Below are 14,220 nucleotides of genomic sequence, written 5' to 3'. Positions count from 1 at the left end.
GGAGCCGGAATGGAGGCCCTGTGAGCCCCTGTGTGTTTTGGGGCTGCGCCAGACAGTGATGAGTAGCCTCTGCAGGTCCCTGGGGGTCCCACGCGCCCTGGGCGAGGAGAGGCAGGAGCTAAGGACTTGGGTCCTCTCGTCTGCTACTCCATCTGGACCAGCGTCACCGCTTGAAAGCCCTCTGCAAAGTTGGGCACCACCGTTAGGACCATCCTGCGTGCCTTTTCACTGTGGTCCTCTTTGTCTCTCTTCAGAACCTTGAATTTTCCAAGCTGCCTAGAGCTTTGTCAACTCTCAGGGTGTTTCCCCCCCCCCCCCCCGCCCCCCACATCTGCAAAACTTGTTAATTCACTCTAATGTTTTTAAAGGGCAAATTTTAAAATTCATGTACAGCTTTTGGGAAGAAAGGAAAGATTGTCACAAAATTAAGAAAGGAAGGATGTGGCAGAGGCAGAGTTGCTAGTTATTGACAATTAGAAATAAGGAAGAAGCATATGTTCTCAAACAAATGGCTTATTTACATGATAATTTGTCATACAAGAGGTTAGTATATAAAATGAGTACCTGCATAGGAGGGCCTGCATGGGTCCAGGCTTCACGCTTGGACACTTAGGTCACAGGTACCAGACTCGGGCATTCTCATGCACAGGTGTACAGATGGTTACACTCCCCACTGTGGGCTCGATACCCAAGCACTCACCTGGGGTTCATGCACCCTCTTCCTGGTGAGCCAGGCTTCCCACCTCTCCATGGCTCTCCTTGCAGGATGGGGCAGTCAAAGCTCCAAGGTACACATCCACCACAGCACATGGCTCCACTTCCCTGGGCACAATCTGCGCTGGATCCTGACCTTCATGCTGCTCTTCGTCCTGGTGTGTGAGATCGCAGAGGGCATCCTGTCTGATGGGTGAGTACTCAGGAGAGTGGATCTGTCCTGAGGTGCTTCCCAGAAGGCCCGAGGAGACCCCAGCTCACCTGTATTCCATGAGACAGTAGCATTTGCTAATAAATCCAGCAACCATTTATCCAACATGTCCTGTTGGCTCTCTGTGCCAGATGCTGGACACAAGTGAGACCCAGGCCCTGGCCACAGGGTAGAGGGAACATGGATCTGCATGCCAAGACCTGGGGAAATAATCCTAGAGCCTATTAGAATGCCCCAACGCCTGTGGAAGATGCCCTGCCTCTTCCTCAAGCTGCTAGAATTCCCTTCTTGGGAAGAATAAAAATCACTCTTGCTTAAGACCTTCCCTTGGTTCCCAGTTGTTTCCAGGTGCTCAGCCTAGTATCTGGGGTCCTCGCAGTCAGCACCCCCCACCGTCTCTAACCTCATTCCCAAGGCCTCCCCTCACCCACCTTTCCTCTGGGTCTCACAGAACACTCCTTACCCCTGTCACAGCACAGATCATACCATATTTTAAGTTTCTGTCTATTTGCAAAACTGTCTCCCCCTGAGTGAGAAAGTCTTCAGAGTTGGGTTTTATCCATCTTTATAGTCACAGCACAAGGCACGTGACAAAGCCGCATAGATATTTATTGACTCCTTAAGAGAAGAAATGAAATAATGGTACAAGTAAGAACTCTGGGAGGAGAGAGGAAGGCAGGACTGGGCAAGCTTCGTGACTGAGGGGCTCCTGAGCTGAGTCTGGAGGTATGACAAGGTCTGACAGCAGAGGAGTTCCGGAGAGGGAGGGCCAGTGAGTCAGGAGGGAGGGGGAATGAAGGCACTGAAAGGAAAGCAGGTTGGGGTGAGAGTAGTGCTTGGGGGCTGGAGCATGAAACACAAGCAGGGGAGTGATGGATGCTGGGGCTTGGAAATCAGGGTGGGGGCCTCTCCAGGAGGGCTTGGAATGCTAGGCCGTGTCTGGGTTGGGTTTTGTCAGCAGTTTGGAACAGAAGAAATAGACACATGGTCAGCACAGCATTTTGGGGTGAGGACCCTGGGAGGTGTCCAGGGCAGCCTGGAGGCAGGGAGAGGCTGGAGGTAGAAACAGCACCTAGGAGGTGATTATAGTAGTCTAGGTGAGAGATGACAGTGCCAGAAATGGTGTGTCAGCAGCGGGGGTGCAGAAGGAGGAGATGAAGCAGCCATCTCTTGGAGGAAGGCTGAGCGACTGCCTGGGTGAGGGGGTGGTGGAGGGTGGAGGGCATGTGGCTAAAATATCAGAAGTCCAACCACTCTGAGCTGGAATCAGACCATGCCCAGATTCCACTCCTGCCAGCCAGCAGCAGGGGGATGGGATCCCCCAGCCCATACACACTACCTCACTGTCCCACCCCCAGTGTCCCTGCATGCTGGCTCCAGCAGAAGTCTCTGGGACAACTGCTTGCCTTGGGGCTCCTCCCGGTTGTCAGAGTCCCCCAGATGAGCAAGAAGACCGGAATGCTTGCTGCCACATAACTAGCAGGTGACAAGTCCACCTCCCATCCCCCATCCAGATACCCCTTCCAAAGCAGCACAAATGCTCAAAAGGGGAAGGATGCTTTGTGAGCCCCCAGGCCAGAAATTCTCACTGGGTTATAATCAGTGTAGTGGCAGAGAGGAAAACACCCTGCCTGTAGAGGAGGTAGACCTGGGTCATCGGCTGGTGCTTCTGCTGCATATCAGCTACAGGACTTCAGAGCAGTCACTCAGCCTTTCTGGGCCTCACTTTCTCTACCTGTGAAATGATCATAATAATCCCTGCCTTGCCTGCTTCACAGGGCCATGGAGGATGAGAGTACAGACAGGGTGCAGAAATGGAGTAGCAGAGCACTGGGCAGATAGTACATCTCCCAGAATGAGGGAGACCAGAATGAACCAGGTCAGGGACTCCCTCCTGCTCGCTGCCAGCAGCCCCTCCTGTGTGGGGCTGCATCTGTATCCCCTATCTCCCCAGCTCAGTGCAAACTGCCATTTCCTCCCCAGGAGGCAGGCTGGCTCCTGAACTGGACACTTGCCACCTGATCTTTGCTGGCCTCCATCTGTGGGCCCATACCCCTGGGCAGGCAAGCATGAAGAAAGGACATAGGAAGGGAGCAGACAAGAGGAGAGGCCACAGATCCTGCCCTGTGGGACCCCCAGTCCACCCTGGCCTGGGTTTGCAGACCTACCTGGGAGTCTAGGGGCAGGGGGCAGTGGAGGCTAGTTAAAGCAGTAGTCTTCAAACTCTGGCTTAGTTTAGGGTAAGCCACATTTAGTGATTAATTAAGGCATCTTAAACCTATAGGGCTTCCTCTCTTCCTTTGGGTTTTGTTTTTGTGTGGAGCTCTGAATTTAGAACACCAAAAGCAGTACAAGTCAGGGAGGAAATACTTTTTTTAGCAATATAACTAGAATGTTTTCCTAGATCACGATACACTGGAAAAAACCCATATATAAAAAACTTTTACCTAATTTCTAACCTAATTCAGTGTATATTATTCAGGAAAGCAGCCAAAGTCTGTTTTGTTCAGTTATGTCATGAAATATTTATTTCAGTTATGGTTAATCTTCATCTTATTTACTTATATCAAATGTTTATCATTTCTACCTCCTATTGCAAAAATGAATTTATTTAAACTTATGATATAACATTTAACTTAAAAATGTGTGGAGTATAAGTTTTTTCAAAAACTTATTTCAAGGAGTACAAAGGCAGGAGTTTTGAAGACCCCTGAACAGGGTGTTGGCTGCTCCCAGTGACCCCATTAGTGACTGCCCTGTACCTCCTGTATAAGTCTTTTGCTGAGAATATCCACTAACTAAGGTTTAAAAAGTATCAACATTTATGGTCTCATTTATTAAGAAATCTGGAGGCCACCTCTCTAGTTGGTTTGGTGACTTAGTGATGTCATCAGAGACCCAGCCTCTTCCCATCTTTCTACTTCATCCTCTGTGTGTCTACCGAATCTTTCCCCATGGTCACAAGATGGCTGCCAAGCTCCGGATATCACTTAGGAAGGCAAGGGCACGGGCGCTTGGGTGGCTCAGTCGGTTGAGCGTCCGACTTCGGCTCGGGTCATGATCTCACAGTCTGTGAGTTCGAGCCCCACATCGGGCTCTGTGCTGACAGCTCAGAACCTGGAGCCTGCTTCAGATTCTGTGCCTCGCTCTCTCTCCGCCCCTCCCCTGCACGTGCTCTGTCTCTCTCTGTCTCAAAAATAAATAAAACATTTTAAAAAATTAAGAAAAAAAAAGGAAGGCAAAGGCAAAGGGGACAGGCTCTCATATGTCTCTTCCTTATGCATGATATCTTCCTCTGCAGACTTTCCTTTGCATCTCATTGGCCAGCATTGGGTTATATGGCCACCCTTAGACCAATCACCGGCAAAGGGGTGTGGAATTGCATGGCTGCTTGAACCAATCACCATCCATTCCCTAGGGCCGGGCCCACTGCTGCTAGAACAAACTTGTGGTTCTTTTAGCAAAGCAGGAGGAGAACATGTTATTTGATAAACAGCCCATAGTGCCTCTACACCCTATACACTAGTCTTACCAGACTACTTAGGGCCCCCTCATGGCTCTCCTCATGTCCTCCCTCCTTCTCTGTTGAACTCTAGTTCCCCCTTTAAAGTCCAGCCTGGTGCCACCTCCTCTGTGAAGTTCTCCTTGGTTGTCCACCTACTCTTGCGCTCTCAACCTTCAGTCCATCTGCAATATCACTTCCCTAGACTGCCTAGTCAGGAGGTTAGCTCCAAGCGTGGTTGCCCTCTCCCCACGGTCAGCTTCTTGAGGGCAGGGATGCTTGGCATGCTGGGCAGAAGGAGCAATGCAAGCAAGAGCAGCACCGAGGCGGGAAGTTGGAGGGGGCCTTCTGGGAATGGAAGGGGGGGGTCTCAAAATGGCCTCAGCAGAAATAACGGGCTGAGCAGTGCTGAAAAAGTGGCTTGAGGTCATATCACCTGGACCTTTGGTGCCAGGCTGAGCAGTGTGGGTTTTGCTTTCTGTAGGACGGAGCTGTGGAAGGGCACAGTTAGGCCAATTAAGTAATGAGCTTCCTCACCAGTCATGGGGAAGCGTGAAATCTGAGAGAGCTCTGGCTCCCTACAGGTCTTGTCACCAGACCAGAGTCCACCCACCACAGAGACCTCCGTGAGTTACAGTGGGGAGGGGATGAGCTGGTATTGGCCTCCATCACCATCCCAAGGGAAGAAACCAAAACTGTGACCTCTTAGCCTCTCTATGCCTCAACTGTAAAATGAGACTAAGAGTACAGACTTCGTGGGATTTCCTGAAGATTAAATGAGTTCATATACACCATGTGCTTAGAACAGTGCCTGGCACAGGGTAAATGCTCAATAAATGTTGACTATCAGTGTTGTCATTGCACCACCTGGGGCTGGGTCCAATGCTGATTTATGCTGTTCATGCTAAGTGGGGCTGTCACTAACAGGTGTACGGGTCCCTGTACTGCCCAAGGGACCCCAGGGACAGGAAGCCAGCTGTGTTCACTCCCAGAGAAGTGGTTCCAGGCTGAAGACTCTCCAGCTGTGACTGCCAAAGCTGGCTTCCCCATGGCAGGTTCTATAAGCACGAACCCAGGGAGAGAAGGTCATGAGTTCCAAAGCCTGGATACTGAGCCCTCATAGTCTCATTGTGTGGACTCGGGGGCCCCTAACTAAAGAGCATGTTTGGGATCTGTGTAGGCTGGGCAGAGCTGTCAGTATAAGAAGTGGAGCTGTGTGTATGATCCAGAGGCCCTACTGTGTGCTGAATCCGAAGCGTAAAGCCTGGGCTGCGCTATTGGCCCATCTACCTCCAATCTCTCTCTCTTTCTCCCTCTCCCCCATCCCAGGGTGACTGAATCCCGCCATCTCCACCTGTACATGCCAGCCGGGATGGCATTCATGGCTGCTGTCACCTCCGTTGTCTACTATCACAACATCGAGACCTCCAACTTCCCCAAGCTGCTGATAGGTAGGGGAGAGGGAGGGGAGGGGAGAGGGTTGGTTACCTCCATTCATTCCTTCAGATAACGTTTTCTGAACACTGACTATGTGCCAGGCATTGTTCTAGGTGCTAGAGGTTCAGAAGTGGAGCTGAAACAATCCCTGCCTTCTGGTGTGGGAAAAGACAGACAGGCAAAGAGAGTGAATAAGCAAATAGGGAGGAATGATGCTGTGAAGAAAAGAAAGCTGAGCAAGTCTTTGAGTGTGATGGCTGTATTGCTGTCTATATAGGGTGGTCAGGAAAGATCTCTGATGAGAGTAAGCGTGCAGGTATTTAGGGGAAGAAATTTTCCATGGTTTGGAATAGCAAGTGCAAAGGCCTTCTGGTAGGAACAAACTGGCAAATAGTCCAGTGTGGGTGAAGCCAAAAGAGGAAGAGAAAGAATGGCAAGAGAGGAACAGAGAAGACACCTAGGCTTTGGGTCTGAGCACCTGGGCAAGTGATGGTGTTAATAACTGACATGGCAAAGGAGCGGGGGCTGGGGTTTGGGGAGCTGGGGCGGGGTTGGGACATGTTGAGTTTGAAGCAGCCAACCCATGTGTCAAATGAGCAGTTGCATAAATGAGCCAGGCACTTGAGGGAGGTCAGGACTGGAGATGTATACGTTCAGAGGTCACAGGCTTACAGGTGGCATCTAAAGCTTGAGTGTGGATGAGGTTACCTGGAGAGAAGACACAGACCCCAGGACCCCAGAGTTAGAGCCTGCAGTTTGTGAACATTTAGAAAGATCCAAGAAGGAGTGCTTACTTAGACCTTCTGACACTATGTGGCTGGGGTCCCGGGGAATGACTATTGATGTTTGTTGAGCATGTACTGCATGCCAGGCTTACATGCATTATTTCACTTGATTTCCACAATCTCCGTATGGGTATCATTGCTATCCCCATTCTACAGATGTGGACACTGAACTCAGAGAGGTTACAAATGGGGCGCCTGGGTGGCGCAGTTGGTTAAGCGTCCAACTTCAGCCAGGTCACGATCTCGCGGTCCGTGAGTTCGAGCCCCGCGTCGGGCTCTGGGCTGATGGCTCGGAGCCTGGAGCCTGTTTCCGATTCTGTGTCTCTCTCTCTCTCTCTGCCCCTCCCCCGTTCATGTTCTGTCTCTCTCTGTCCCAAAAATAAATAAACGTTGAAAAAAAAATTTAAAAAAAAAAGAGAGGTTACAAACAATGACAGCGAACATTCATTTAACACTTGCTATGTGTCAGATATGTCCTAAACATTTTACATATATTAACTCATTTGATCCTTATAACAACACTAAGAGGTAGGTACTATTATTATCTCCCCTTTACACAACAGGAAATTGAGACTCAGAGCTTAAGTGATTTTACTAGTCTGCCCTACCGGTCAAGGGTCAGAACCAGGTCTAGATCCCAGGAATCTGGCACCCAAGGAGGCTCTTAACTGCTTCTGAGACTGTGTGTCTAAGGCTAATCAAACCACTTGGGCCAAAGGTATAAATCTGGAGGTCTACCTCTGTGTTTGGCTCAGTGTGCATGTCGAAGTCAGGGCTGTACCTCTGACTGTTAGGCTGTGGTCAGACTGTGTGTCATTAAGTCAGGCTATGATTTTTAGGAGTCACGACATCTAATTGGCATCTGGAGTCTGGAACACTCTGTGCCAAGCCAGAGACAGCACAGTGTCATGAGGGGGCAGAGGGTATTTTCCCAGGTAGGGTGGGAGCTGGGCTCTGTCAGGATCATTCAGGTTAACCCCCTACCCAGATGACCCCATGAGAGTGTGGTCGGGAGACTAGGGGGCACAAGTTGAGAGAGAGAGATGTTAAGTACAGACTTCAGAGAGCCTCCCTCTCCTGAAGATTCAGAAGCATCTCCTCATGCAGAGAACCCCTCATTAACCCCAGTGCCTGATGGACCGTTGCCCCCAGAAACATCCTGTCTGGTCATTTGCTGAGTTTATTTTCTCATTCTCCAGAAAACATGTAATGTTCTTTCCTTAAAGCACAAATTACCACCTATCGATGGAACATTCTTTCTCCAAAGAACAAGGACTAACTCCCTCCATTCCCTTTTGGTAGAGCTTTGCTCTGCAGAGCCAGAAATTCTAGAACAGGGAAAAGCAGAGAGGAGTACCCAATGAGCTGCAGGCATTGAGGACAGTGGGTATTGGGGAGCAGCTGGCCCTCTGAGAAGACTCCTGTTTGGAATCCTGCAGAAAGGTGAACCCACAAAATGACCTTGGTCCTGAGGCACCAGATGAGATCAAGGAAATGTTCTATGAAAAAGTCACATTTGAGCTGAGAACTGAAGGATAGGTAGGAACTACCTGGGAGAAGGGAGAGGAGACCATTGCAGGCAGAGGGAACAGCATGTCTTGAGACAGGAGAAGCACGTTAGGAAATCTGGAAGAAAACCAGTGACTGGAATGCAGAAAGCAGAGAGAGCTGAACTTTGAAGGCTGGAGTGGCAGGTGGGAACCATACCAAGCGGGTATGCCTATCCTAATGCCCTCACCCACAGATAGATGGCATTTGTCCCTCTCTGGGAAGATTCACCATCTTGGCCTAGTTCCCAGCCCAGACTCAGGCTGGGGCAGACCCCAGGCATTAGCCTTTATCCCATGGCATTGAGGATTAGGGTGTGTGAGGGGTGTGTGTGTGTGTGTGTGTGTGTGTGTGTGTGTGTAACTTATACGTGAAATTTATTATTTTAACCACTTTTAAATGCACAGTTTGTGACAGTAAGTACATTGACATTTGTGCAGCCATCATCATCCATCCATCCAACCATCCATCTCCAAAACTTTTCATCTTCCCAGACTGAAACTCTGTATCCATGAAACAGTAACTCCATATTCTCCTCTCTCCCCTATCCCCTCATCCTCTCAAAACCACCATTCTACTTTCTATCTTTACAAACATGACTACTCTAGGTACCTTGTATAAGTGGAAGCATACACTGTTTTGTCCTTTTGTGACTGGCTCGCTTAACTTAGCATAATATCCTCAAGGTTCACCCGTGTTGTAGCATGTAGCATGTAGCATTCTGACGAATGTTTTCTTTTTAAAACTGAATAACATTCCATTGTATGGATATAATGCATTTTGCTTATCCATTCATCCGTCAATGGACACTTGGGTTTCTTCCACCTTTTAGTTACTGTGAATAATGCTGTTAGGAACGTGGGTGCATTGAGATCATATTTGATCACATACATTGCTTTACAGAGGCAATTCTGGAAGTGGGCAAGAGGGAAAGAGGAGAGGGGTGCCTGGGTGGCACAGTCGGTTGAGCGTCCGACTTCAGCCAGGTCACGATCTCGCGGTCCGTGAGTTCAAGCCCCGTGTCAGGCTCTGGGCTGATGGCTCAGAGCCTGGAGCCTGTTTCCGATTCTGTGTCTCCCTCTCTCTCTGCGCCTCCCCCGTTCATGCTCTGTCTCTCTCTCTGTCCCCCCCAAAAAATAAATAAACGTTGAAAAAAAAAATTAAAAAAAAAAAAAGAGGGAAAGAGGAGAAACCATGAGAAAGCCCTCCAGGTAGTGCAGGGGACATATGATGGTGGCCACCGAGGAAATATGATGGTGACCCAGGTGGCCCAGATATTTAAAAGTAAAGTAGACATGGGGCGCCTGGGTGGCTTGGTCGGTTGAGCGTCCGACTTCGGCTCAGGTCATGATCTCATGGTCCGTGAGTTCGAGCCCCACGTCGGGCTCTGTGCTGACAGCTCAGAGCCTGGAGCCTGTTTCAGATGCTGTGTCTCCCTCTCTCTCTGCTCCTCGCCTGTTCATGCTCTGTCTCTCTCTGTCTCAAAAATAAATTAAAAAACGTTAAAAAAATAAAAGTAAAAAAAGTAAAGTAGACAGAACTTGGTAATAGGTGGGGTCTGGAAAGGGACAGGGAAGATGCTGGGGTAATGAGAATTCAGAACCTAAAACTTGCCCTCAGCCCCCCTGTCACACCACTGTCCTTTTCTGCTTTTCTCTCAGTCAAGCCCTACGCTTTGGCTGAGGGCTGTGACGTCTGGCACTGTGGAAATAACCCTTGGGCTTAGTCCTGGATCCACCACTAACTCCCTGCATGACCTTGGACACAAACTCAGACTCCATGAGCCTCAGTTTCTGTATCTGGACAGGAATTATAAGTCCCTGTCTAAGTCACAGGATTTTTATGAAGAGCAAATCAGACCACATCTGTTAAGACCCATGTGAGGCACATTTTCAAGTCTTGGCTCCCAAAAGTGACCTTCATTAAAGGCCAAAGAGGTTCTGACGCTCAAGTCCTGTCTGGGGAGTGTAGGTGTGGGGGCAGGGTGATGGCCTCCAGCTGTGGGATCCCTGTGACCTCGTCACCAGACCAAGCTGAGGGGTTTATCACCCCAGTCCTGTCAAGAGGTGGGTAGCACGCAGAAAGCAGACACTTCTGCCCCCTATCCTAATGCCCTCACCCAGGGACCTGAGATAGATGGTATTTGTCCCTCTCTGGGAAAGTTGACCGTCTTGGCCTAGTTCCCAGCCCAGACTCAGGCTGGGGCAGACCCCAACTTTTGTCTCCAAGAGATGCCCTGGCATTTGTGTGACCAGGCCCATCTAGGGATGGAGGGCAGCTTGAAGGTGTCTCCTTCTCTGTGGCCCCACTAGAGAGGAGCTCTAGGGAATGTAGGCTGACCTTATCTGCATAGGACTCTAGGGAGTGAGGGGGAAGGAGCTGCCTACGCTAAAGCAAGCATCTCCTAAAGGGGGGCTTATTATTGTTCCTTCCTCAGGTTGCCAGCTGACAGTGGTTTATTGGCAGGTGGTGGCGGTGAGAATTTAGAGATTAGAATCTACTGATAGCTTCTGATGATTATGGTCCCAGGTCTGAAATCTGGAGATAATAAAAATATTAACAGCTGATGTCCAAAGAGCACCACCCACTGTGTACCAGGCCCACCGTGCTAAATGCTCACAGCAACCTTTGAGGAAGTGCTGTTATCATCCCCATTTTTATGGGTGAAGAAACAGAGGTCTGGATGGGTTAAATGATTTACCCAAAGTCACATAACTATTAAATTACAGGATCTGAGCCCAAATATATCTGGCTGCAAGGCCCTGTTCTAACCACCGTACACACTGCCTCACAGAACTGTGACTTCCTTTTTCGCATCCCCCAGTCCCCCAGGCTCCATGAGGAGCATCATCATGCTGTAGTGGGCTCTATCCTGGGGACACTCAAGATTGCAGTGAGCTCGGGCAGGTCACAACCTCTTTAGGGCCCCTTTACAGAGGAGGACAGCTATTAAATGAAAGAGTGGGTCGAAGGATCTTGAAGATTTTCCAGGCTTAGAAATTCCACAAGCAAACCACTATAGGACGGAGGCTCCAGGCATGGGCTCTGCATCAGGCTGGTCCAGTTCCACCTCCCGACTGAGCAGTTACTTAACCTTTCTGAGCCTTAATTCCTTTGTCTGTTAAATCAGGGGTGATGGCACTTTTCCCCTCACAAGGTTGTTGTCAGGAATAAGTGAGATAATACTTAAAGTGTTTCCTTGGCATGGCGCCTACAACTTAGTTAACTTCAAGACATAATTTTCCTATTTTTCTTATTAATTACTGTAAAGAGAAATTTGGCTGACCAGCTTGACTTACAAAATTAAAAAAAAAATTTTTAGTGTTTATTTTTTTATTTTTGAAAGAGAGAGAGAGAGAGAGAAAGAGAGCGAGCAGGGGAGGGGCAGAGAGAGAAGGAGACACAGAATCTGAAGCAGGCTCTAGGCTCCGAGCTGTCAGCACAGAGCCTGACGCGGGGCTCGAACCCACAAACCGTGAGATCATGACCTGAAGCGAAGCCGGATGCTTAACCGACTGAGCCACCCAGGCGCCCCTTGACTTACAAGATTATTAATGTTTTGAACATACCTATCATGAATGTTTTAATGTATGTATACCATCTGAAAATTACACACATATATTCACACACACAGCCTTTTCCTCAGAAATGTGCTCTCACACCCATAACAGTGGCTTGTTCACACAGATACGTCCTCCCTGACATACTTCTTTTCTCTCCTTCTCTCCCACACACTTGCGCACCCATGACTGCACACACATGCAAATCCACACACACACACATGTCCTCTCCCCTGCAGCCCTGCTAGTCTACTGGACCCTGGCCTTCATCACCAAGACGATCAAGTTCGTCAAGTTCTATGACCACGCCATCGGCTTCTCACAGCTGCGCTTCTGCCTTACGGGGCTGTTGGTGATCCTCTACGGGATGCTGCTCCTGGTGGAGGTCAATGTCATCAGAGTGAGGGTAAGCAGACCACTCCTGAGCCACCCCAGCACCCATCTCAGGACACACCTTAGCCAGGGCGGGGCTTCTGATCAGTGTCCTTCCCCTGGATGTGGGCCCCCACCCTGCTTCTTAGCCAAGCCCTAGAAGCAGTCAGCCTCCTTTACCCACCCCCAAAGGAGAGTTGAGGCCGGTGGGGGAGTTTTGAGAGGAACATTCCATCTGGTCCCACTGCCCTCTACCCGATGATCCCAGAGGGAATGGAAGTGATAGGATGTGTTAGCCAAGGTTGAAGGATTCTGAGTTTAATCCCATAGAAGAGGGAAAAGAGCTTCAAGTACTGGCTTCCCTGAGCTCTGTTGTTGTTTCTGTTGTTTTGGGGGAAGGGAGTTAATGTATTCATCATAGTTTCACATATACCTGAATGAGTACATGTGGCTGCATACATGTCTTTGGTCTTGTTTTGTTATCATTTTTGCTTATTCCCTTTACCTCTTTCCTCTCTCCCTACTCTATGCTCCCCAGACCTCCCCCCCCTCCCCAAGTAACCCAGATAACAACCTAATATGTGCACTTCCATTCTTGGTTTTTATTAGTATAATATCATATACTTGTATCTACTTAAGGTTCTTTTTTCTCAAGACATGTACGAGTAAGGTTTTTCCTCTCAATATTCATTTTATAAAAATAGGATCATATTATACACAGTTTTCTGCATCTTGCCTTTCTCACCCAGCAGATATCTCTTAGGACTCCCTCCAAGTCTGGTATGGCTAATTTAGTTTTCTTAATGGCTGCATAATATTCCATCATGTGGATGAGCAATAATTTATTCAGCCATTACCCTATTGATGGGCATTCACTGTGTTGCCAAGTTTCTGTCTTCACAAATAATGGTGTATTCAACATGCTTCTATCTTTATGTATTGCTGTTTTTATTTCTTTGGGATAGAGTCCAAGGAGTGGAGTTGCTAGTTCAAAGAGTCTGTGTATTTTAAATTTTAATCAATGTTGCAGATTGCCTTCCAGAAAGACTATAATCTACTAGCAATGAATACGACAACCGTCTCCCTTCCTCCAACAAGCAATGGGCCAGCCCCATGTGGGTGATAAGTGTGAAGTGCTCCTTGCATTTGCATTTCTCTGATACCCCTGTTTAGTTGGTGATTTACAGGGTACAAAGGCCGACCTCACTCCCTGCCTCAACTGACCCTCGCAGCACCCCTGGGATGCAAATACCACCCACATTTTAGACTTTCTAAAAAGGAAACTTTTTAGAGGAGACTTGTCCAAAAACACCTTGCTAGTAAGTGGAAGAGGCAGGTCTGCAGGGCTCCATGTCCTGCAAACCCGACATGAAACACGGTAATGCCCTCAGATCTGTGGGGAAGATGGCATACGGGAGATTTCTGTTCTTTCCCAGTCCGGCTTAGATCCAACCCAACCCAGCCAAGGGGATACAGAGCAGACCTCAATGAAGAGTTATAAGCCAGGAGGCCCTGGCACTGATGGCCAGGAGGTGTGGAGGGACCCATTTCCTGGGAATAGGCAAGAGATGGCCCCCTATGTTAGAGGTCAAGGGTGGGGTGTCACAACCCCAGATCTTTTCTGGGGCAAAGTGGAGGGTGGTGAGAAGTTGTACTTACCCATCCCCTGTGACCCATGTACCCCACAGAGATATATCTTCTTCAAGTCGCCAAGGGAGGTAAAGCCCCCTGAGGACCTACAGGACTTGGGGGTGCGCTTCCTGCAGCCCTTCGTGAATTTGCTATCCAAAGGCACCTACTGGTGGATGAATGCTTTCATCAAGACTGCCCACAAGAAGCCCATTGATCTCCGAGCCATTGGGAAGCTGCCCATTGCCATGAGGGCCCTCACCAACTACCAGCGGCTCTGTGAGGCTTTCGACACCCAGGCGGTCAGTGGGGGCCCTGCCTCACCATCCGTCCCCCTCCCTCTAATTTACAGTCACAGATGGGGACCTCAGAAGGCATCAGGTCAAACCCCTGGTAGGGCCTATGGAGGGGAAGAGGCTTGCCCTGAGTGACACAGTGAACCAGGAACAAGTCCAGAACTAA

General features: G+C 49.1%; 1 protein-coding gene across 2 annotated transcripts in view; it reads left to right on the top strand.

Annotated features, from left to right (window-relative positions):
• Positions 1-14,220, top strand: part of ABCC8 (ATP binding cassette subfamily C member 8) — a 78,169-nt gene that overhangs the window by 693 nt on the left and 63,256 nt on the right. For both annotated transcript variants that reach the window (XM_045039037.1, XM_003993103.6), the window contains exons 2-5: positions 766-907; positions 5,757-5,878; positions 11,997-12,163; positions 13,818-14,060. In XM_045039037.1, coding sequence (XP_044894972.1) covers positions 766-907; positions 5,757-5,878; positions 11,997-12,163; positions 13,818-14,060 — 674 coding nt within the window. The remainder of the gene's footprint in view (positions 1-765; positions 908-5,756; positions 5,879-11,996; positions 12,164-13,817; positions 14,061-14,220) is intronic.

The sequence above is a fragment of the Felis catus genome, chromosome D1 (assembly GCF_018350175.1).
Source record: "Felis catus isolate Fca126 chromosome D1, F.catus_Fca126_mat1.0, whole genome shotgun sequence".
In the NCBI taxonomy this organism is placed as follows: domain Eukaryota; kingdom Metazoa; phylum Chordata; class Mammalia; order Carnivora; family Felidae; genus Felis; species Felis catus.
Note: the sequence above shows the minus strand (reverse complement) of the source record. Positions and strands in the feature narration are given on the sequence as shown.